Raw genomic sequence first — 22698 nt, forward strand, 5'->3', positions numbered from 1 at the left:
AAAGGTGTCTTGATCTGTTTTGCTTTTGTGTTTTCTTTTTAAATTTCCTTAACACTTTGCATTTTTATCCAGCTGCTGGTCTTGCTTTGGCTTTTATACCTTGGGCTTTGTTATGATTTAATGCTTTTCAGAACCTTACTTTTGCAACCGGCTTCTTGTGCCAGCGTTTGATTTTTTTTACGTGCTGAAATATTTTATATTTCTAACCTATGGTAGGTTGCCTAGACAGAGTTATTTTCTTTTCTTTTCAAAGGTATTGAATAAAAATGGCAAATCAGTTTTGGGACTTGAAAAGAGAAGAAAGAATGAAGTACTGTCACTAGATTTTACAGTCTGGGAATGTGAACTTTTTGGATGACTGCTTACAGCATGGCCTGGCAGGGGGGATTATGGGAGTTGTAGTCAAAGAATTAACTTTTCTTGGCTGTGAAACTGCTTTGCCCTCAGTTGCTGAGGTGTGGTTTTCCCTCAACAAATTTCAAACTCTGCAGCTTTCAATATAGCGCACATTTTATTCAACGTCCATGTCACCAATACCCTTCTGTAATGCTTACTCACAAGAAACTCTAATTCAGCCAAGGGCTTTTGCAACGTGAATTAAAAACGTAGTCCTTGAACTTCCATCCATTTTATTGTGTCCGGTACGATGCAGCTACAGGAGTACAGCTTGTAGCTTGCATAATTAAATTGTAAGCCACCCAGCGAGTGTTTAAAGCACTAAGGGGTGTTATATATGCAGCCCAATTTTGCTTTATAGTACTGTAGCATCATGGTGTTGAAGGGCATCCATAAGGCCGTGGAATTGAACCCCTTGCTCTCGAAGAAGGAATCCAACCCAAAGCAGATCTGACAGGTGGATGTCTCATTTTCTCTTGAATGTCTCCAACCTTGGAGCACCCCCTCCCTCCTAAGGTCATGGGTTCTGTCGTCGTACTGCTCTAACAGTTAAGAAGTTTTTCCTGATATCCATCTTAAATCTGGCTTCCTTTCAGTTAGCCCTGTTCTCCGTTTTGTTCCTGCGGGGGAGAGGGAGTGATGTCACATCAGAGAAGTCTGGTGTTTCTGATTTCACAGGAACTTTTTTTGGGGGTGGGCTTTAGGTCCAAGCTTAAGTTTACATTTTACGGGAATTATTCGAAGGGCTGAACATTTCTCCCTACAAGAAGTTTAGCAACTTGAGACAGCTTCCCTGGTGTTTGGATTAAAATCCCAAAGGGAGCAGACAATCCCTATGTGAGAACAATTCAAGATTGGGATAGTCCACCAGGAAAGACCGGTCGTCATCGCTGTCCTCCTCTGTGAAAATGTACAAGAGGACCGCTGTGTTTCGCCGGTGGCGAAGGCCAGAGGCTTGCATGGAGCCTGGGGGGGGGGGGGGGGAGTCCATGACCCAGATCAGCCGTGTATAGGTGTGAAAGCTGGACAGTGAAGAAAACTGACGGGGGGGGGGGAAATGATTCATTTGAAATGTGGTGCTGGAGGAGAGCTTTGAAAAATGGTCAGAAAGATGAAAAAAAAAAGTGGGTCCTAAATAAAAATCAAGCCTGAATTCTCTCTGGAGTAAAAAAATGCTGAAACTGAGACTCTCCTCCTTTGAGCACATCCTGAGAAGGCAGGATTCCCTGGAAGAGATATGCTGGGGAAAGTCGAAGGCAGCAGGAAAAGAGGAGGACCCAATACGAGACAGACTGACTCCCTCAAGGAAGCCATAGACTTGAGTTTGCAAGAGCTGAGCAGCTGAAGACAGGATATTTTGGAGAGGTCTCATCTACGGCAACACCATGAGTCGGGAGGGACCTGACAGCACAGGACCATCACCACAATATCTTATAACAACCCTAAGAGAGATTAAGGAGGTATAGATCGAGAAGTGGCCAGAGGAGGTATATCTCAAGAAGACCTGTGGCTATAGGTCTGGAGCAACACATTTTGGATCTTCAAAAATTCACACTGAAATAAATGTTCATCTTTCAAGGGTCACTATATGTTGTCCTCATTTCCCACCCACCCTTTTCTCCCTCGCTTGCTAACATCCCTAAGGCTGACTCTAGCCACAATCCTCCATAATACTGCTAACTGCTTAGCACATCGTAGCTCTCTCCATTAAGGCCAGAAAGCTGTTTTGTCAAGTCACCAAATGCATTTTTTAAAAATTTAAGCACCAGGTTTAAGATTTGGGGTGGTGGTGGGGAAATGTGAGCCAACACCAGACAAACTCCCCAGCAGCCGAGCTCAACATGAATGAGAAAATCTATTAAATTTGGGATTATCCCTTCTGACTTAACAGCCATTCTCTGGGGGGAGTTCTTTCTCACCTCCTGCGATATGATTATTATTTTTTTAAATGGGGTTTAAATACTGACTTGGTGTATATGATGCTCTGATCCCAAGGGATGGTAACGCCGCTGGATTTTCCAGGACGAGTCAACCATCATCCTCAATTGCACCGTCCACTGTTTTGATTTTCCTTAAAATCTTACTCCTGCTGAGTTGTTCCAGCAAAGTGAGTGTTATTTTCCCCCTGTGGTTCTGGCTCGGTTTGATCTCATCTCCGCCCCCCTCTTCCTCCAAATATTTATAAAAATAATGACCTCCCATCGGTGAGTCGTTGGAAATACCCATTCCCAGCCCGCCGAAAGAACATTTCTTTAATTGTTCCAGAGCGTCAACACAATTTAACATGATGGACGTTTATAAATATTGACAAAATTGAAGAACAAATTAAAATGTTAGCACGATCAGGCTGTTTTTGACCAGAAATGGGATACATTAATAGCGTTCTCCCAACCATTTGCTAGGTCTTCTTCTTTCGTCCGTGGGGTGGGGCATACACTGCAGGTACGTGACTGTTGCATGGATTGAACTTCCCCACAGTCACAGGAAATGTGTCCTATATCCAGGTAGCCTCACTTTACTTGATTATACTTTCCTCTTCCTACTTTGCTTCAAAGTCGATTAAAATGACTTTCAGGCAGTCCGTAGGTTCAGACTAGCCTCTTCTGCTCTAATATTTAGAGCTGAAGATAGCTGCAGGAAACTTTTCCTCCATCTTAGCCATCGCCTTGGGAGTTGGTGCCCGCGAAGTGGAAAAGTTTGGTGCTGTATTACCTAATTTCGTTTGTAATTTGCTGGCATCTCTTGGCGTACTTCTGGAGGGGTGAGGCCAGTCCAACAATGGGCTTTTCCAATGGCGGTAAGTTTCAGGCAGCCAGTAATATTAACACTCCAAGAAATGAAACATAAGAGGAATTGGGATGAGCGATCATTGTGTAAACAAGGAAACAGTCCTGCTGGCTGGTAATTCTTGGCCCAACATTTTCAAGCTCTGTCTTTCTTCTTGGTGGGTGCCCTGCCTTATAGCTGAATAAGCATTACCAAAATTTTTTTTTGGGGGGGGGGATCTGAACAGGACATTCTTCTGATATGGAAACTGCTGGAGAAGACAATAACGCTAGGCAAAGTTGTAGGCAGCTGGAGGAGAGGAAGACCCAACATGAGATGGATTGGATTCACAGAGGAAGCCTTGCCTTGAGAACAGGACATTTTGGAAGCTGGTCATCATCCGTAGGGTTGCTGTAAGTCAGAGGCAATTTGGCAGCGCCTAACAAGAATGGAAACAGAAATAACTGTGAAATAAATGCCACCGATGATAGCTGGAGGATTCTAGAATCCTAGTATCATGGAGTTGGAAGGGGCCTCTAAGGTCATCAAGTCCACCCCCCTGCTCCAGGCAGGGATCCAAGTCAAAGCAATTTTCTCTTGAATGCCTCCAGCGTTGCAGCCCTCACCACTTCCTGAGGTCATGAGTCCTGTTGTCGTACTGCTCTAACAGTTAAGAAGTTTTTTCTGATGCCCAGCCTAAATCTGGCTTCCTGGAACTTGAGCCCTTTATGACGTGTCTTGCACTCTGGGATGATGGAGAACAGATTCTGCCCCTCCTCTGTATGGTAGCTCAGTGGTTTTTAGGGCATCTGGCTGCAGAGCCAGAGGCTGGGAGTTCGAGTCCGCCCCTGGGCCTCCTTGACAAGGGCGGGACGTCGTGATCCAGAGGGTCCCCTTCCAGCCCGGCAGCTCTAAAATGATAACGATGGATGACTAACTTTCAAGTATTTGAAAAGTGCTATCATATCTCCCTTCAGGGGTTGTAGTCCGAAAAGAAAAAAAGAGGGACTTTTTCCAGCATAGTTTCCTGATCGCATTTGAAGTGAAACGAAGTTATCTCCATTGCTGTATAATGAGAGTTAAATTCCCAATGGGTTCTGAAGTCCAGAGTCTAAAATTACTTGATTGACTGTCGGCCGCCCTGCCTCGGTTTGCTGTCGGTGACACCTGATGTTCAAGCAGGAATTTTCCAGCTCTTTCATAAAACCTGGTCAACAAATCGTATTATATAAACAAGGGCATTTTCCCCTCTTTTATGATGGCTATTCCGTGGCATTGCTGATCAAGACTTTTGATGCAACCGGCTGAAGTATGGCTGCAGGGTCTGGCTCACGGCGATCTCTGAGAAATGTCGGGAAGATTTCCCAGTGGTCTGTTTCGGGCCAAAGATGAAGCCGCGAGGGCGAAGAGGGCTTCGCTGCTCCTGCCACTTCAACAGTGGAAAAAATGAGCTTCTATGTGTGTACATGAGAGAGAGTTTGCAGAGTGTGAGCTACGAAATCCCATTAAACTTTGTCACCGACTGAGCATGACAGATCATATGAAACAACTTTGCTTTTATTCCCCTTTATCTATGAAGCAACTGGGGAAAACGATGATGAATAAGAATATTAACCCAGGAAGTAAAGAAATATAAACCGATTCCCCCCCCCAACTTTTAACCCTGTCTGCACTTTCAGAGAACTGTGTCATTCCTTCTCTGTACAATGTTTTCTCTACATCAGTGTGCGGTGTTTCTCACGTGTTTCCACAATCATACCTTTTTCACCACTTGAAGGAGCACTCTTTCTAGGTACTGGATTTATATGAAATCTAGTGAGACTCAAAGATGGACCAGCCAATATTTGAACCCGTTTGCCGTGTCTTCAATCATAAATCTATTACTGTATTACGTATTCCCGTTTCCACACCATCCTGAAATTTTTAAATAAAGCAGGGAATGAGAAATCTAAGCAAAACGTTGTGTTCCAACCTTCGTCTGTTGCAGGAGGGCAGTTTGCTTTAAAATATAGACTAAACAAAATTTGCCTGCATTTTCCGTTTGAAACTCAGCTTTGCCCAGGCCACTATAAAGAAAGTTCAGCAACCATTTCTTGCTGCTATCGGGGGATCCGTGGGCAGAATCCTGTCGCCAGTTCTTGCATGCAGAGCTCCAGTCGGGGAATCGGATGCGGCTGTTTTGTGAAATGTCTAGTTTTGCATGGCCAAGAAGCGAGGTCGGGGGAGAAGTGGAACTTTGTGCAACCAGCAGCCACCTCCATCCGGCTCCCGCATTCCAGACGGGAACAATATTAGATGTTTCTGTCTACATGTGACGAAACTGGGTCAAGAAGTGGAGGGCGACGTGACGCTCCGTGGCACCGAGGCATGAGAAGAGGGGTGGGGAGCGATGGCACACTGTTTCTGTTTTCAAGGGGGATTCTGGGGTTTGTAGTCCAAATTTCCAAACTTCTGGGCTTGCATCTTCTCTCCAGGGAGTCCTGGATGCTTCGACAAATGATGTAATACTGCGCGTGGGAAGGATCTTGGAAAGGCTGTGTAGATCAAAAGCTGAATGTGAGCCAAAAGTGCAATGTGGCTGGAAAAAAAGAGACTGATGTGATTTTTAGGCTGCCTTAACAGAAGTACAGTCTCCAAATCTCATGAGGTGCTAGCCCCCCCTCTATTCAGCAAAGGTTAGCGCTCATCAAGAGTCCAGTGTCCAGTTCTGGACACTGCGCTTCAAGAAGGATGCAGACAAATTGGAACAAGTTCAGAGGAGGGCGACGAGGATGATGATCAGGGGGGCTGGGAAGACTGAAAGAACTGGACGTGTTTAGCCTGGAGAAAAGAAGATTTGGGGGGGGGAACGGAATAGCCCTTTTCAAAGGCTTGAAAGGCTGTCATCCAGAGGAAGAGCAGGATCTGTTCTCCATCATCCCAGAATGCAGGACATGTAACCATGGGCTCAAGCTGCAGGAAGCCAGATTTAGGCTGAATATCACGAAAAACATTCTAACTGTTAGAGCAGTACGACGATGGAACCAGTTTTCCTTGGGAGTTGGTTAGCTCTCCAGAGCTGGAGGCATTCAGGAGAAATGTAGACAGCCACCTAGCAAATATCCTTTGGTTTGCATCCCTGCCTTGAGCAGGGGGGTCAGACTTGATGGCCTTAGAGGCCCCTTCCAACTCCATGATTCTAGGATGGTGATTAGGTTCTATCAAGATAACCAATGAAAAGGGTGGGTGGCTAAATCATAGAGTCATCGAACGGTAGCATCCAAAGGACCCTCAGAGGTCATCTAGCCCACCCCTTGCCAGATAAAAGCAGGCATGCCCTGCCCTTCCAGAAAGAGCCGGTTTTTCGGGAGACGTCCCACGCCCAGCTCTTGATTCTAAGTGAGCGAGGAGGCAGCCGCTCTCTTGTGCAGAACAGCGCTCTGCGTAAGCTCAGAGGTACTCCGCAAATTGATCTTGACAAATCCACCGTCCTCAGTTCTGAATGGCAGAGTTTGCAAAAAAAGAAAAAAAAGCCTTTTTTGCTTCCTTGAGGAGGATAACAATGAGAAGAATATTGTTTTTTATTAACCTTTTACAATTGGTGGCGTCTGGAAGGTTGGGTGAACAGAGCCAGTGTTGGGGGTGGTGGAAGAAAGAGCAGTGATACACATCATTTGTGTGGTGTGTGTGTGTCTGTGTCTGTGTCTCTGTGTGTGTGTGTGTGTGTGTGTGTGTGTGTGTGTGTGTGTGTGTGTGTGCGAGAGAGAGAGAGAGAGAGAGAGAGAGAGAGAGAGATGTCTTTCTGATCCTAATCCTTTCCCCCCATCCTGTCCCTTGCATTTTCTTATTTTCAAGACTCACATCCTGATACGTGAACTCTCTGTCAAGATATTAGAAGCGGTGGTTTCATTTCTGCAGGGCTGGGAAGGGAAAAATGTTGGCCCTCCTTCTCCACCCCAGGAACCTTTCTGGAAATTCTGAAGCATGGTGTGCCAGCACGATCCACCACTGGAAAAGTGAAAACGAAAGCTTGGTGTTTTAAAATCATGACATCTAAGAAGGAACTGACTCATTTTCCTCAAAGTGATGCTAGCCAGGCCACTGGGGTGCTCAGCATCTCCTCCTAACCTTCCCGTGGATGGCTTTTCTCGAGAGTAGACCGGGCTTGGATCATCACGTGGTCAAATGGAAAACACGACACTTTTTCCTTTTGCATCCTTACATTTGAAGGGCTGAGAAGCCTGAGCGTGTTAGCTGCTTTGGGTGTGTGTTGTGTGTGTTTTGTGTGTGCAACTGCCAGGGTGGCTGGAGGATTATGGGATTTGTAGTTCCCTCAAGCGGTTTTCCAAGCTTCCAGTTACAACTGTAGTCCGCTTGTTGTTTGGTGGACTCTTATACACGTCTCCTGAACTCTGCCCCTTCGAATCCGATGCCAATCTGCTTATTTATTAAGTCTCTATCTTCTCTTTCTTTCAAAGACAGACCAAGCTTCTTTCCTACACAACAACCCTGCAAGGTTGCTTTAACTGGGGCGGAGAGGGGAGGAATAATGAAGGGCACCCAGTGTTTGTTTTACCTTAGAGAGCTTTGCCTTCATCGGAGCCGTGGCGAAGTTCTGATCCTTGATTCCTGGGACGTAAGAGAGTGCATGAGAAGCAGAAATGTTATCAGTCATGCGCTGTGTTTTGAAATAAGGAAGGCACAAGTCGTTTTTGACAAAACATAATAGGATTTCTGTCCAGATTTTCCAAAGAATAGCGTTTACCCACTCCTAAAATGTTTGGTTTTGAAGGAGGCCTTTAAAAAGGTACCGCAGCAAGATCTCCGCCCGCCTGCCCAGTTTTACACAGGATGATGTGACTATTTTTTTTAATATCTTAAGTGCCCCTTTAAACAGGAAAAAAATAACTGAAGATAAGGCACCACCCTTTAGCAATACGAATAAGCTACAGTACTTTAAAAGAAAAATGAGAAACTGCTGTGAAAATCGTCAACATCGTTGCAGAGCTGGAAAGGGACCCCGTGGGATCATCCAGTCCAGCCCCCTGTCAAGAAAGCACAACGTCCTCTTTGACGAAAGGAGGACGAGTCGTGTCATGGGGCCAGGAGCTGTCTGGAGCGGTCAGTGGTTTAGGTCTCTGGGTGCGGAGCCGGAGGTTGCGAGTTCGAATCCTCACCGTGCTTCCTGGGAGAAGAGCCAGCCTGTGTAAGCCTTGGGCAAGCTGCCCCATCCCGCAGATTTACTCCCCCCCCCGGAAGACGAGAATGATGGACCACTTCCGAGTGCCTGGAGAAACCCTGGAAAGGGTCCCCAGAATAAGCCCTAATTGGCTTGGCAGCACATGCTTATCGTTAATGCAGGATTGTGTGGCCTAGCGGTTAGAGCTCTGGTCTGAGATTTTGAGAAATCCAAGTTGTAAGTGCCTGCTGGGGGTGTGAATCTTGCTGGATGCTGCCAACTGTGGAACCGCCACATTTCCTAACGTTGGCCTTTCTGAAAAAGTCTCTGCTACGCTGGAGAGAAGGGACCTGGGCATTGCCTGGAGTTCAAACAGGCTATCGATGCAATGCATGGATCGCTGAGATTTCTTTATTTTTCCCATTTGTGCCTTTTTCTTTTCTTGTTTCCATATGTCCTGTATTTCCTATAAAGGAGAGGCTGAAGATCTATGGAAAGGCGGAAAAGATAAAAGAGGCGTCGCCTGGAAAGATAGATCCAGCCGTCACCCTCAGACTGGCAAACGGATAACCGGGGGGGGGGGGGGGGAATGTCCCGTATTTTGGGTGGGAAAACGTTGGGTCTCCCGAGGGCCTTGCCTGGTGCCACTTAGAGGAGAGTTCTCGCCACTGATGGCTGAACGAAGGGCCGCGGGCATCTGGGGAGGCTCTTATCTCAAGGCTGCCCGTGCGATAAGAGTCTTTCCCTGCGGCCGATTTCCAGAACAGCCCGGATCCGCCTTTGTTTTGTCTCTCGCAAAGGGCGCGCGTCGTGTAGCCGTCATCAGGGATGGAGAATCCCCAGCCAGGCTGCCGACGGCCCTGCCTTGTTAGGACCCCAACGCAGAACGAAGCCCGACGGAACTGCTCTTACAGGGCTCAATGGAAACTTTGGGGAGAGTGACCGGCCGTAATCCCATGAACGGGAGAATCATAGGATCCTCATCAGGCCAAAGGGACCTCAAGGATCATCTAGTCCAACCCTCTTGGCAATGCACAAAGCCCATCACTAAAGCATCCCAGCAGGTGCCCCCCCCGGTCCCCTGTTTAAAAAACAGTTACTGCGATGCATCTCCAACTCTATGAACGAGTGATCTCCATCGTGTCCCGTCCTCAACCGCCCAGCTCAGCTCTTGTAGACGCGAGCCTGTGGCTTCCTTTAGGGAATCGGTCCATCTCACATTGGGGTCTTCCTCTTTTCCTGCTGCATTTCCCAGCATTACGAATCCGGCGTTCTCATGATATGCCCAAGGTTGGACAGCCTCAGTTTCAACCTGTTTGGCTCCCCGAAAAACTCCCGGCAAAGAGCGTCTGTCACCTTCAGGACAGCTTTCTCACAGCCCCTTAAAAACTGACCATTTAACTGCCAGGGGAGATGAAGCTTTCGAGCACAGCCTGGGTCCAAGCCAGGACGGCTTTATCTAACTTAGAAATTGCCCAATAACAACACCTTTGACTTTCTTGCATGAAATGCCTCATCCATGTGGATTAAGAGAAGTGAGATGTTATCATGGCCATCGCCAGACCCTCGGGGCTGGTTCAGGGCAGAAACTGAAATTACGGCTAGCCTAGGATTACTGCTGGAAGCACATTGGCGTTTGAGAGACATGATTCAGAGAGACGTTCGTATTGGACATTTTCCTAACCTCCGAACAACATTCCCCTTATTTCACTTTCTTTTTTTTAGAAAAAGGATTCTATTCGGCACTAGTTAGGCCTCATCTTGAGCACTGTGTCCGGTGTCCAGACCTTTTTTAAAGGCTTCCGAACCTTTTCATCATGACCAGAAACAAAGGGTTGGGTCGTGTATTTTTTTTATGTACGGACTTATACCAGGAGAAGAGTGTAGCGCTATGGCATTTCCCAAGCATTCGTGCTGCTCCTTCAAACTGGTGGAAAAAAAACACATCACACCCCGGGTGTAGACAGTGAGACCGAATGTTTGCTGGACACTGTTGGTGGGTCGCGTGTTTTAAAGCTGCAACTCCAGCGCTGAAGTGCTAAATCGTCCAGGCTTAACCGTTCTCAGCTATGATGTGATCAATCTTGCAATCTTCCCTCGTTCAGCGATAGAGAAGGAGGGAGAACCATATGCCATTTGGAGGACCCTCATATTCTCAACAGACGTTGCTCAGACTGAATGTCTGCTGATGGCAGAGGCCGAAAGATGAAGGGTAAGAACTGACCGCGCTCGCAGCCGTTCCACCAAATGCTGAAAAGGTACCATCTTGCAACTCCGGTGCCTTTCGAAGGTGAATTTGCAAAGCCTTCGTTTTGATGGCCAGATGCCGTCTGAAGTTGAATTCTGCATCATAAAACGTCAGTGGGTCAAATGCAGAATATTTTGATCGAAGGTACCAATGGCCTTTCTCGATTGCAAGCAAGACTTGGTTTGTTTGTTTTTTGGTGGTTTTTTTTTTTTTGCATTTTATTCATTTAATTTTTATTAGTGATTTAAAAAACAAGTTACAATCCCCTTATCATATAACAAGGGGGTGGGGATTCCAAAAGGGTAAGTTTCTAGTCCATAGTAAGAATATAGTGGTCCGCTGGTGTTTTTATGTCACCGTGGCTGGGCAGGAAAAAGAAAGTTAAAGAAGACGCTTAAGGAAGGACACCGTTCACCTGGAACGACCGTTTCTAGTTGTGCCTGAGTATAAGGTATGCTTTATGAAACGGCTGCAGCTTATGTGGAAAAAAATCACACCAAGATGAAGAGATGAACCTCCTTCATTTGCCCTGAAACTGACCTTCTAGACTCTTGGGGCCTGGTTCTAAGTTTAGCAACCGTTCTACCTCCCCACCCTTTTTTAGTCTGGAATCTCTTCTGACAAGCTTTCCCATTGCAGAATCGCTTCATCAGACGCCTTGGTTCATCACCAGTCCAGCTGAGCTTCTGTGCAAATAACTCCGGGTCCCCCCCAAGGGATAAGAAATCGCAGCAGGGAAGACTCTACCAAAGGAAGGACGAGGAGCCAGAAACTTGCCAAAGTTTAAAGTGTTGCTGAACGCCAGCTCCCATCAGCCTGGCCAGTGTGACCCATATTTCAGGCCCATGGGCGTTGCAGTCCAACGATACTTGATCACAGTGCGATAGCCGGTGAGTCGCTTGAACAGAGCTGGTCATCAGCATTGGTTTCCATGACAGGTATCTTAACTGGCATGCAAAAAAAAAAATCGTGATGCCCAGTGCTTGGGCAACCCAACGGAGTAACGTAAGAGACGGCACTTTTGCAACAAGGAAAAGACACCATGGGACGTGCTGTTGAAAACAGCTGCGTTCATACAACCAGCAAGCAATTGATATGAACATTTGTGCAATTGTGTCTCTCTGTGACTCAGGGTTTTCCCAGCTGCAGCAAAATCTGTCCCCCCCCCCCACGACACCTGGTCATGAAAAAAACATGGTGTTTCCTGTTATTCACGTCCAAACCTTTCAAAAGCAAGTTCTCTGAAAGAAAAATGCATTAAAAAAAGAGGAAAGTTGTTAAATAAATAAATAAACAAACAGTATATCTGGAATAAAGTGAGACAAAAAACAAATAAACTCAGAAGAGATGAAAAAGCACAGAGACTCACAGAAAATGCCTACTAAGCAGCCTTAGAAAGAACATCATCCAGATGTTGGGGGGGAATTATGGATCGCATTGGTAGAATCCTGTAGGAGAGCTGTGCTTGGCCAGATCACTGGAAGACACCCCCTCCTTACTATGGTTTTTATTTGTACCTGGGTTTTCTTTTTTGAACCACGCAAGTCACCTTAGTACCCAGGTAGAGAGAAAGACTGGATCTCGATGAAATAAAGAATTAAAAAGTGGGAGAAGCTGCAGTGAGTGACCTGCCTTATCACATGAATGGCAGAATCATAGGATCATTGCCAGGGCTAAAGGACCCTAAAGGATCATCTAGTCAGCCCCCCTAACAGTGCATGAAGCCCACCACTAAAGCATCTCTCTGTTTAAAAAAAAAAACATTATTGCGATGTGCCGTCAAGTCGCTTCTGACTCATGGTGACCGTATGAATGAGCAATCTCCAGAATCTCCTGCCGCCAGCAGCCCTGCTCAGCAATTGTAGACGCAAGCCTGTGGTTTCTTTGAGGGAGTCAATCCATCTCGTATTGGGTCTTCCTCCTTCCCTGCGACTGTCCGCCTTTCCCAGCGTGTCCTGTCTTCTCACGCAGTGCCCAAACCAGGACAGATGAAAGAAAGATCGGGGTTGTCCGAAACAAGGCTGATCAGCTTCCCCCCTCTTTTCACCCCCAAAATGTCCTTGGGCTCCATTCACCAACACTGACTCTGGCCAGCTGGGTTTGCAGGATAGCATCATCGGGACCTGGAATACTTCACAAGACCCGTTTTAAAGGTTGGCTCATCGCTCCCAAAATAGCCGCAAAACCAGCAACAGATATTTCCTGATTTATTCTTTTTTTCCTTTTTTTTTTTTTTAAAGAGGAAACGTGGAAGCAACCAGGAGGGGAGGAGATGAGGGTGGTGTCGAAGGAGGAAGAAGAGGTGGAGGGAGATCAAGAGGGGGCACATGTTTGGGAGAACGTAGCACATGCCCCATGCCCCATTAGGTGCTCATGTAGTAAAAAGGGATTTCCCGCTTTCTCATGCTTTCTGAGTCTTTTTGGGTGCTAGTCATCTCTGAATTTGCATACGGAGAAGGTACAAAAATGCTTTGGTCCGGCCCGTTGCTCACATCTCCCAAGGGTCTTCTCAGAGAGCCACGGGCAAGCCGGCTGGGTGGAGAAGACCTTCTGCAAAGAATCAGCTTGAAACTCTGCTCAAGGTAAGTTTAGTCTTCCCGGCGCCCAGCGGTGGCAAGAGGCAGCCCTTGGCACCCCTTGGCAGGGTCACAAAATACCAGAGTCACAAAATCTGGCCCGTCTGCTCTCTGCAAAGAGTTGGCATCTGGGCGAGATTCAGGGAAAGGAAAGGATTTCTCATCGGGATGCGCTTCGGAGACAGGGGAGACGAGGCTGATTCATGCATGCACCGGTCTGGGAGCAGTGAGATGTGCCAGGTTAGTGGGGTTTGGCCAAGCCGTAAATGTGGACATTGCAACGTCTGGCCGGGCGCTTTCCTTGGCATGCTTCATTTTGCTCAGGATCCAGCTGGGGTTTAAAGCTCACGGCCACGCTCCAACCCAAGTTAAACGGCCTTTTAAAAATATATATTTGGGAAGGGCGGAGGGACTCTCATAGAAGCTCTAAAAGCTCTTGCAGGCAGGGTTTTAAGAATAAGGGATCTGAGGTCTACCTGCTGAGAATTCATTCGCAAAGTTCAGCAGGACTTACTCCTAGGGAAGCCTGGATCGCGTCCCAACCGCTGTCCTGGAGGTGGTGGTGGTGGTGCTTGCAGGAGAGTAAAAATGGGTTAGGGAGTGGACATTGGAAACGGACGCTTTCTTTCAAAAATAGCCCTTTCTTTCAAAGCAGTAAGGCATTTAAAATGTTTTTAAAGAAAAAAAATCATTTATATTTTCCTTTCCCCATTTCGGGGGGTGGTGGGAGGGGTTAGGATGGGGAGGGGTGGTTGGTTTTTATCCTAGGGAATTTATTTCTATCCGAATCTTAAGCCAGTTAAAAGGCCAGTTTTGCGTTCTTGCTTGATAAACTAATGTAATTTTGGGGTTTTTTTTAGCTTTTGATTTTATTTTTTAAAATTCCTAGATAGCTCAGTGGTTTAGGTCTCTGGCTGCAGAGCCCGAGGTTGGGAGTTTGATTCCCTTACTGTGCCTCCTTTGACAAGGGGCTGGAATGAATGATCCATAGGGTCCCCTCCAGCCCTGCAGTTCTAAGACGACGATGATGATGATGACGATGATTACAAGGATCAAACAGCAGCCTGCATGCTGCCAAAGTCAGGTTGCAATCCTGAAGTCCGTTACCCAGCGATGAATTTCCATCCTGTGTTTGCATGCCAGCATTTTAAACGCCTGGTTTATAACAGTGAGTTCTAGCATTGTGGCTTAATCATCCTCCCATCACTGGAATAAATGAGATTGGGCTTTGTTGTGGTACATGGGATGTGTCTTTGGTGAATGATTGGAAGATCAAAGCAATCTCTCCTTCTGATGTTTCAAAAATATTTTAAGAATGTGTCAAGATCACCAGGAGATGATTGAGGCCCCTGCGGTAGGATGCTGGGCTTACCTGGATGCCGGTACCTCTCCGATGGGGAATTTAGGGTGTCGGTGGGTTTAGGATTGTAAGATGATTGATCCTGTCCTGTTACAATCCTTAAATCTTAAACTTTGTGAACTTTTAAAAAAAGGATTTTTAAAAAAAACTGTCTCCGGTCCCGATCCAGCGCATTGACCATGCTCGGCAGTGGGGAGGGGGACAGAAAGATCTTGAGAAATCGGCTCAAATCATAGGAAGTCTTCCTAGAGTAGTCTTATTGAATCCATGGGGATTCGGTGAGTCAACCCCTCTGTGTTTTCCGTTGATTCCCCCACAGATATGGGGGTTTACTTGTGCAACTGAGTGAACGCCTTGTAAAGCAACTGGCACCTCGTTAATGAGTGCTCGTTCGGGGCAATCAATTAGGTTCTTCTTTTATCATCCTACCCACAGGAGTCTGGCCAGAGCCTTGTTTCCCCTTGAGCACCAGCTCAGATTTCACCCTGCCCAATATTAGGACCGGCTCTGCAACCGTAGATCTAGCTGAAGCAACACTGGAGATCACAGGGAGATTTCTGTCTGCGTGCCTCTAGAAACAAGCCAAACCAAACCAAACCTCCCATTCCTTCAATTCAGTGCTGGAAAATCAAGAGGGGAGAGAACCCAGTAAGGAGTTGGTGTGTACAGGGTGCGAGGTTCTGCTACTGGGGCTTTTCTTCGGCTTGAACCATCTGCTCATTGAATGACCCTGGATTTTCATGCCACGGGAGAGGGAGAACAAAATAATTTTCCCCCTTACCATGCATAATTCATGGTGTTTTCGTAACCATTCTGGAGTCCCGTTATGGCGTGAATCCTCCTACTTGCGTACACAGATGTAGGTCAAGCTGTTGATGCTCAAACCCCTTGTTGTGTGCCACACCAAGTGACTGGTGTGTGATCAGGAATGCAAGCGTCAGCTTTCTCAACTCATAGCTATCTGTTGACTCAGTTTATACCCTTTGACTCACACAGGTCTACGTAAGATTCTGTCCATTCCAATTAAGCAAAAACCTTCAAGAGGACTAGAATATTTTTTGATATTACTTTCTCCCTCTTCCTTCCTTCCTTCCTTCCTTCCTTCCTTCCTTCCTTCCTTCCTTCCTTCCTTCCTTCATCAGCTCCTTCCTTCCTTCTTTCCTTCCTTCCTCTCTGTCTTTCCGTTGTTCAAAACAACTGCCAAAATCAAGGGTTTTTTGATTTTTGAACCCAGATGTTGTAAAAGTTTGATTATTTTGAGCACCTTTCTAGGTACAGAAAGGCAGTCTGTTTCTGGTGGCCACAACACAAGCCTACTGGTGTGGGCTGGGGCATAAATGTGGATTTCCAAATTCAGCAAGACGGGCCAAGAGCAGCCCCAAACTCAGCAAAGACAGACAATGGCAGTGAATAATAGAGCTTATAATCTAAAAATGGGAATCACTAAAGTGCTGACTCTAAACTGATCTAACTAAGACCAGTGATCAGTGGTGCCACATGAGTAGACTTTGAGACAAAGATCTAGGGCCCTGATCCACAGAATGAAGAGAGCAGGTCCCCAAAGCATCAGGGTTGACTGACCATAGTTTTAGCTAAAGTTAGAAACTGAGGTCATAAGTTACTTTGGATGAGGCCTCGAGGTGCCCCAATCTGGTATCCTCATATCCAGAACTGATTTAATTTCTTTTTTCAAATTGTCATTTTTTTCCTATTGAATTTTTTTCCATCTCCCTCCCCCCCCCCCCCCCGTTTGTCTCAGAAGATTCTCTTGTGCCCTTGACAAAACATGGTGTGGGGAGAGCAATTTTGCCATGTTTTAATATATTTCCCACTTCCCTGGTGCTCCAAAACTCCATAGGACTCCCGTATCCACGGGATCAGTATCCATAGTTTTCACTTATCTGGAAGTATTAAATGCCTTAAAAGAAAAAAAAATCCAGGAAAAAAACAATTTTCACATGTACGGTGGTGCCTCTCTTGACAAGGATAATCCGCTATAGCGATCGCAAAATACTCATCGTTAAGTGGTTTCCTTGTCTAACGAGGTGATTGTCAAACGGGGGCACCACTGTATTACCAAAACAGGCCACTGGATGGAGCAAGAGACCATGCGTGTCAGTGAAGAACTGGTGCCCTCTAGTAGCAAGTTCTGGTAATGCTTGTAAAATAGTTTTTCTTGGGGTTTTTTCCTTTTACCATTAGATAGATAGATAGACAGACAGACAGACAGACAGATAGATAGTGTTTGCTATTATCCATGGTTTTCGCTATCCACAGAGGGCTTGGAACCAATCCCCAGTGGATATGGAGGTCCTACTATATTATTATTATTATTATTATTATTATTATTATTATTATTATTATTATTATTATTATTATTATTATTATTATTATTATTATTATTATTATTATTATTATTATTATTAAAGTATATTTGGCTAGTAGATGGTACAAGGAGGCCTTTTCACTATGAATGCTTCCTTTTTTGCAAGAAAAAAATGGGAAGGGCGAATAGAGTGGGGTTTTGTATCAGAGTCGCAGGAGTGATGGGTGTCTAGTGGATTTCTAGGTTTTTTTTCCCTGCCCATCTCAGGAGGTGCCGAGGCAGAAGACCATTAAGTCCAGAGCCTAAAATTAGCGAACTGCACCAGTGGGCAGGTACAAAGGCCGAGTCGCATGATGTGTTAATGGAAGATATTTAAAGACCCTTTCTGATCCAAGGCGGCCGAAGGAGTTCCCTCTCCCCTTTTCAAAAGGAACGTTTCTGCTTCATTTCGGGGACGGTCCTCTTCTCTCTTGTGCAGGAGGGCTTCCGCCAGGCTTGGATCTGAGAGCCGCCCGACGACCCCCTACGTAACATGCAGAAAATGATGTGCCCTTGGCAGTTGCTGTTCAAGCCTCCAACCGGTAAGAACAAGTCCCAAGAAGGCAAGGACCTCAACAACAACATGGAAAAAGCGACCAGGCGCGTCTGCAGGTGAGGCCGCTGGGTTTTTTTCCCCCCCTCCTTCTCTGAAAAGCTCAGGTGGGAGAAAGGTGTTCTCCCGAAAAGATTAAATGGAATGGAAAAGAAAAGACCCCTCGAGGGCCACACCAGCCCATTTACCTCTCGGTAAGACGGCCTAATCCGGTGGTTCAGAGGGCTTTGAAAGGGGTTCATGAAAGCTGGCTGGAGAGCAAACTAGTTTAGGTCTCGGGCTGCAGAGCCGAAGTTTGGGAGTTCGAATCCAGCCTGGGTGGCCTTGGGCCAGCTGCATATACGGTCCCAGGGATCCCTCCCAGGAGGAGAAAACAGGAAACCACAGCTGGATATTCTCTCCTAGGAAAATCCTGAAAAGGGTGACCATCGGTCAGAATTGACTTGCCAACACATGATAATGTTCGTTACCTATAAGAAAATGGCACATGATATAGTCTACACCTGTGGGTTATTCTTCTTTGGTAAACACGGATGTGTTGAACACAATTCGAGAACCTCCGAGAACCCTATTCAGATCTTAAAGCTGGGATTATAAAAGAGCCAGAAAACATCCATGTGTGATCCAGCATCAGAAGATGGTGGGTTCAAATTCTCTAAACTACGAAATGACTCATCAATCTTCTCTTTTTATTGAAGCAGTTGAAACAACAACAACTAATGAGCTATTTAGCGATAGGGTTGTTTGGTTTTTGATTTTTTTTTTAAATCAGGGGTTAATGTAGTTTTTGAATGCCCTTCTACCTGGCCAAGGTACCCAGGGGCCAGGTGAACTGACACTGGGTTCCATGCTAGGTTATGCTGACTTCAAACCTTTTCTAGGCTCAGATCGTGGAAAGTTACTTACAATCGTTTGGGCTCAACTGGGTGTCTGCCTTCTGCTTGCCCCTCCAGGCTGGAAAAGGTTTGGCTCTGGCAGAATTTGGCTCCTCTCTCCCCCCACCCACCTCTCTGCCCCGTTTTTGACCCATTTGTGCTAAAATCCTAGCGCTGGTGTGACTCTAATGGTGTAACTCTTGGTGGCCAGTTGTTGCAAGATGCAGCATAGCCATTTTGTCACACTGTTCGATACGTGACCATTTAATTTTATTATAAGTATTTTTACCCCACCTTTCTCCTTAAAAAAGGACCCAGGGGTCATTGCAAGACAACGTTTAAAACTAAAAACAATGTATAAACACTTTTTAAAAAAAGATCAAGACAATGCCACAAAGCAACAAGGAACAACAACCCTTTAAAAAACTGATTCAGGCAGATGGTCATTCAGGGAAGGCTTGCCTGGAGAGAAAGGTCTTTTAACTGCTTGCAGAAGGTCAGCAAAGGAGGGGCCAGGCGGGCCTCCAGTGGGAGGGAGTTCCAGAGTCTCTGGGACCAGCCACAGAGAAGGCCCTTCTCTCGGGTCCCCACCGAACACGACTCTGAAGGTGGTGGGACTGAGAGAAAGGCCTCTCCTGATGATCTTAGCACCCCGACAGGCTTATAAAGGGAGAATCAGTTCTTGAGATAGCTTGGACCCAAGCCATTTAGGGCTTTATAGGTTAGAACCATCACTCTGAATTGTGCCCAGAAACAGATCAGCAGTTGGTGGAGCTGCTGTAACAGGGAAGTGAGATGTGATCCTTGTGTCTAGGGCTGACTTCATATCTTGTGAAAATTCACCCCCTTAGATATGTCATTTGTGTTACCCCAGTAATAGGATCTTGACCAATATTAAAACTGATTCGACCATAACTGAATGTTATGAGTCGCCAGGAGCCTGGTCTTTGGAGAAAGACAGGGTGCATGCGTGGAATAAATAAAAAATATTGTGGGGGTGGGTGGGGGTGTCTTCAGGCCTACCTCACAGGATCATTGTGCAGTTAATATGGGAAAAGAGAGAGAGGCTCACTGAACCCTAAGAGGCTGAAGAATGGAATGAGAGGGAATGTGATACACACGTTTTTAAAACCTCAGATTCCCTGGTTAGTGTCCAAAGGTAGAGAGCTGGGTTAAAAAGTCATAATTATGCCAGAGATTTAAGGAAAAGACCGCTGTTTTCTTAACAAGCTGCCAAGCTGAGGTGTAATTGAAATATCCATCTAGTGAATTCCCCCAAGAATTTAGTTCTGTCAATTGCATCCTCTGCTTTTGTTTTGTTACTCTGACCAGCTCGCTAGAAGTTTATATTTGAAGCGGTTTGACGCAAGCTCTTTGTTTGGCCTTTGGGTTGGGTTCTTCAGTCTTTGCATCCACTGCAGCAGGGCTGGCACCCCTGGGATCTCTCATTTAACCTTCCTGATCTAATTGTGCTTCTTTGGAAACCTCACAGTTTTCTCCCGACTGAGGAATTCCCCCCTCCTTTTTTCTCATGAACGGTGCTAGAATGAAGCGAGTGAGGACTTTCATCCTTGGTCCGTTTCAAGTTACTTTTCAAAGTTACTCTTAAAGGAATTCTAAGAGACATTTAGAGAGGGGGCTTGTGCTGTTCTCTTAGCCATTCCAAGGGGTTTGCATTTGTATGCTTAACTTGCAACAACAACAACAACTGAATTTAGGAAAGTTCCTTTTCTGGGGCAATGGCATTCAAACCTCAGTTCTACCCAACTGAGGCCCCAAAACTAATTTTTCCAAGGTCTTACAAAAAAAAAGTAATAGAAAGGTAATGAAAAGTAAATTGGTAAAATGGCAAGTGACTTGCTTTACATTGTAATGTGTTCCTTAAGTGATTTGTTTTTAAAAAGGAACCTTCCAAATTCTGGTGTGCAGAATGGGAGGTGGCAAATGGAGTCTGTATTCTCTTTGTTTGAAATAGCTGGGCTTCCATTCCCCCTCTCTCTCTCACTCTCGGATGAATTTGTTGAATTTGAATTTCCTAAGAAATTTGATTCTACATGTTTGGGCATGAATGGTGGTAAGGGTTTCCAGCCCCCTACACCTGCTGATGAACATGCTTGGGTGATTGTTGAGAGTGGTTAGTGTTAAATGAATCATCACAAATTGAAGACACAAACCTTAAATGGGTCCAAACTGTGAGAAAGTGGAACCCAACCCCTGGTTTCCTTTGAAGGCCCCTCCTGCCTGTCTGGGTCACTTTGTCCCTGGGGCAGGGTTCAGGCAGAAAGACCTTCTTGGGTCAAAAACCTTCAATTTAGCACTACTAAAGGGGAAAAAATGTGCATCAGAGAAGGTCATTTTAAAAGAGTTTCTGACAGATTTTCGAAATATTTTAAGCCATTTCTTAAAGCAGAGCCGCATGAATGGGAATGATTCCATTCTGACAGGCTGAGAAGGGGCCAAAATTACATCCACAGGACTCGTCTCAGCTATAATTTTTAAATCGTCGTAGAGGGGAATGTCTCAGTTTGGAAAATCCCATGCAGATTTTTTCACAGTAGGCGATTGAGTGGTTAGGATCCTGTTCTGAGTTCTGGATTCATTTGCTACCTCACTGGTTTTCCCTTGAATTAAGTGTCTCTTGCACGGGTCTCCTTCCTGTCAGAGCAACACAACGACCTTTTAAAGTAGGCCAGGGAAGCTGAGAGAGAGGGAGAATCAGGAATTTTGGTCTGGGATCTGGGGAACCTCGGAACAGAGTAACTTCAAAGACGCTTTGAAATGTGTGCTTGGGCGCTTCCCGAAAAAGCTGATCCCCAAAGGTGTGAAGCAGATGGAGCCTCATATCCGCACCTCGAAACAGTCCGCGTTTTTTAATAATCTGGGCTTCTTCTGATAACGTCTCTGTGACTTTGGGGCCATGCTTCTTCCCAGAGAGATGCTGTGGTCTGAAGTCGGTTTGCACAGGGCGTTTCATGGCTCAGTGGGGGTTAGAAACTAGAACCCCCCCCCTTCCCAAGCCCTGCTCAAATACTAACCACTAGGCCATACTGCCTTTTAAAGCTCAAAACCTTCGTGACTTGTAATGATCCATTCCTTCCTGTCCTAGCCGTGAAAAACAAGAGGAAAGCATATCGAATGGCCTAAGTCAGAAACCAGAGGTGATAATCCACGCTGCAGCAGCAAAAGAAGTGAGTCTGAATTTGTGGTATCATATCATATCATGCCATGTAGCAATTATTTGTATGTTTATGGGGGGACATCTATATATCTAGATTATTTTGAAACCTGTATCCTTTTTTCTCCTTTTCGGCTTAAGTAGCCACTATATTTATCTAAAAACATTGCTTTGCCTCGCTCTTTAATAGGATGATGACATGGGATGATGAGAGAAAAATAGATGACTTGTTACATGGATCCGGCCTGTTCATAACATAGAGGGTTGCTCTTTATGTGGTCAAGGCAACCTCCCTAAGAAAGAAAGAGGATGATGAAAAGAAATGTGTGGTTTTTTAAAAACTACATAGCAGAGTTCTGTAAGGATTTTAAATTAAGGCTTTACAGGATTGTAATTTATCTTAGATTGAGGACCTGACTGATATAATTTTGAGTATTTGGTTTATATATGAGGTATATGTGATCCAATTTTCTTTTTTCATTGTAAGTTTATGAAATTCAATAATGTTATTATATATGGTGAATAATTGATAGAGTGGTCTGTAGACTTCTTCAATAAAAATTTACTCCTAAAAGTAGCCACTGTAACTAGCAATAAAACTGGACATGCTCTTTCTTCCCAGAAACATGACTTCCCAGAAGCCTGTGTTTATATTTCAGTGATAATTCCAGTAGAATCCACGCTCCTGCTTATAAAATGTGAATAATATCTTTTCATACTTAGACCTTTTTTTGCTACTTGAGGGAGCACTGCTTCTGGATAAGGAATCCAGCATCTTGTCCATTGAGGCCTTTAGGCAGTTGACACGGAATCTCATGTCTGCTATTTTGAGGACTGTAGTGATGGTGATATGTTTTCATTGCCATATAAACAGAGAGGCTTCATTTATTGGATCAGCTTTGGATATTATACACCCTGTGCCAGAGTGGATTTCCTGCTCTGTCTCATGGGGCAAAATATCTCGGGCCACTCCTGTTTTGGACAGGACTAATTATAAATGATTGAAAGATCAAGAGAGCATGCCAATTGGCTTAGCTCCTAAATGTTCCTGTATATCTAGATTATTTTGAAACCTGTATTTTTTTTTCTTTTTCGGTTTAAGCGGCCACTATAATATTTATCAGAAAACATTACTTTGCCTCACTCTTTAATAGGATGAGTACATGGGATGATGAGAGAAAAATAGATGATGTTGTGTGGTTTGGTTCCAGCTAGCCTTGATCGAA

General features: G+C 45.4%; 2 protein-coding genes across 9 annotated transcripts in view; both read left to right on the top strand.

The window, feature by feature from the left end:
• Positions 1–617, top strand: part of LYRM9 (LYR motif containing 9) — a 49100-nt gene extending 48483 nt beyond the window's left edge. For 6 of the 7 annotated variants that reach the window (XR_013538101.1, XR_012080667.2, XR_012080666.2 and 3 more), the window contains one exon: positions 254–387. The gene's annotated coding sequence lies outside the window, so the exon portion shown is untranslated. Of the gene's footprint in view, positions 1–253 lie in introns of all 7 variants that reach the window. The other variant, XR_012080664.2, reaches the window with a different exon arrangement.
• A 9515-nt stretch (positions 618–10132) lies between these two features.
• The window catches only part of NOS2 (nitric oxide synthase 2), a 44593-nt gene continuing 32027 nt past the window's right edge, over positions 10133–22698 (top strand). The window contains exons 1-3 of one of the 2 annotated variants that reach the window (XM_072978314.2): positions 10133–13150; positions 17309–17481; positions 21404–21485. In XM_072978314.2, the coding sequence (XP_072834415.2) occupies positions 17363–17481; positions 21404–21485 (201 nt within the window). In that variant the 5' untranslated portion in view covers positions 10133–13150; positions 17309–17362. Of the gene's footprint in view, positions 17482–21403; positions 21486–22698 lie in introns of both variants that reach the window. The other variant, XM_078379343.1, reaches the window with a different exon arrangement.

Source organism: Pogona vitticeps, chromosome 7, assembly GCF_051106095.1.
Source record: "Pogona vitticeps strain Pit_001003342236 chromosome 7, PviZW2.1, whole genome shotgun sequence".
Lineage (NCBI taxonomy): Eukaryota > Metazoa > Chordata > Lepidosauria > Squamata > Agamidae > Pogona > Pogona vitticeps.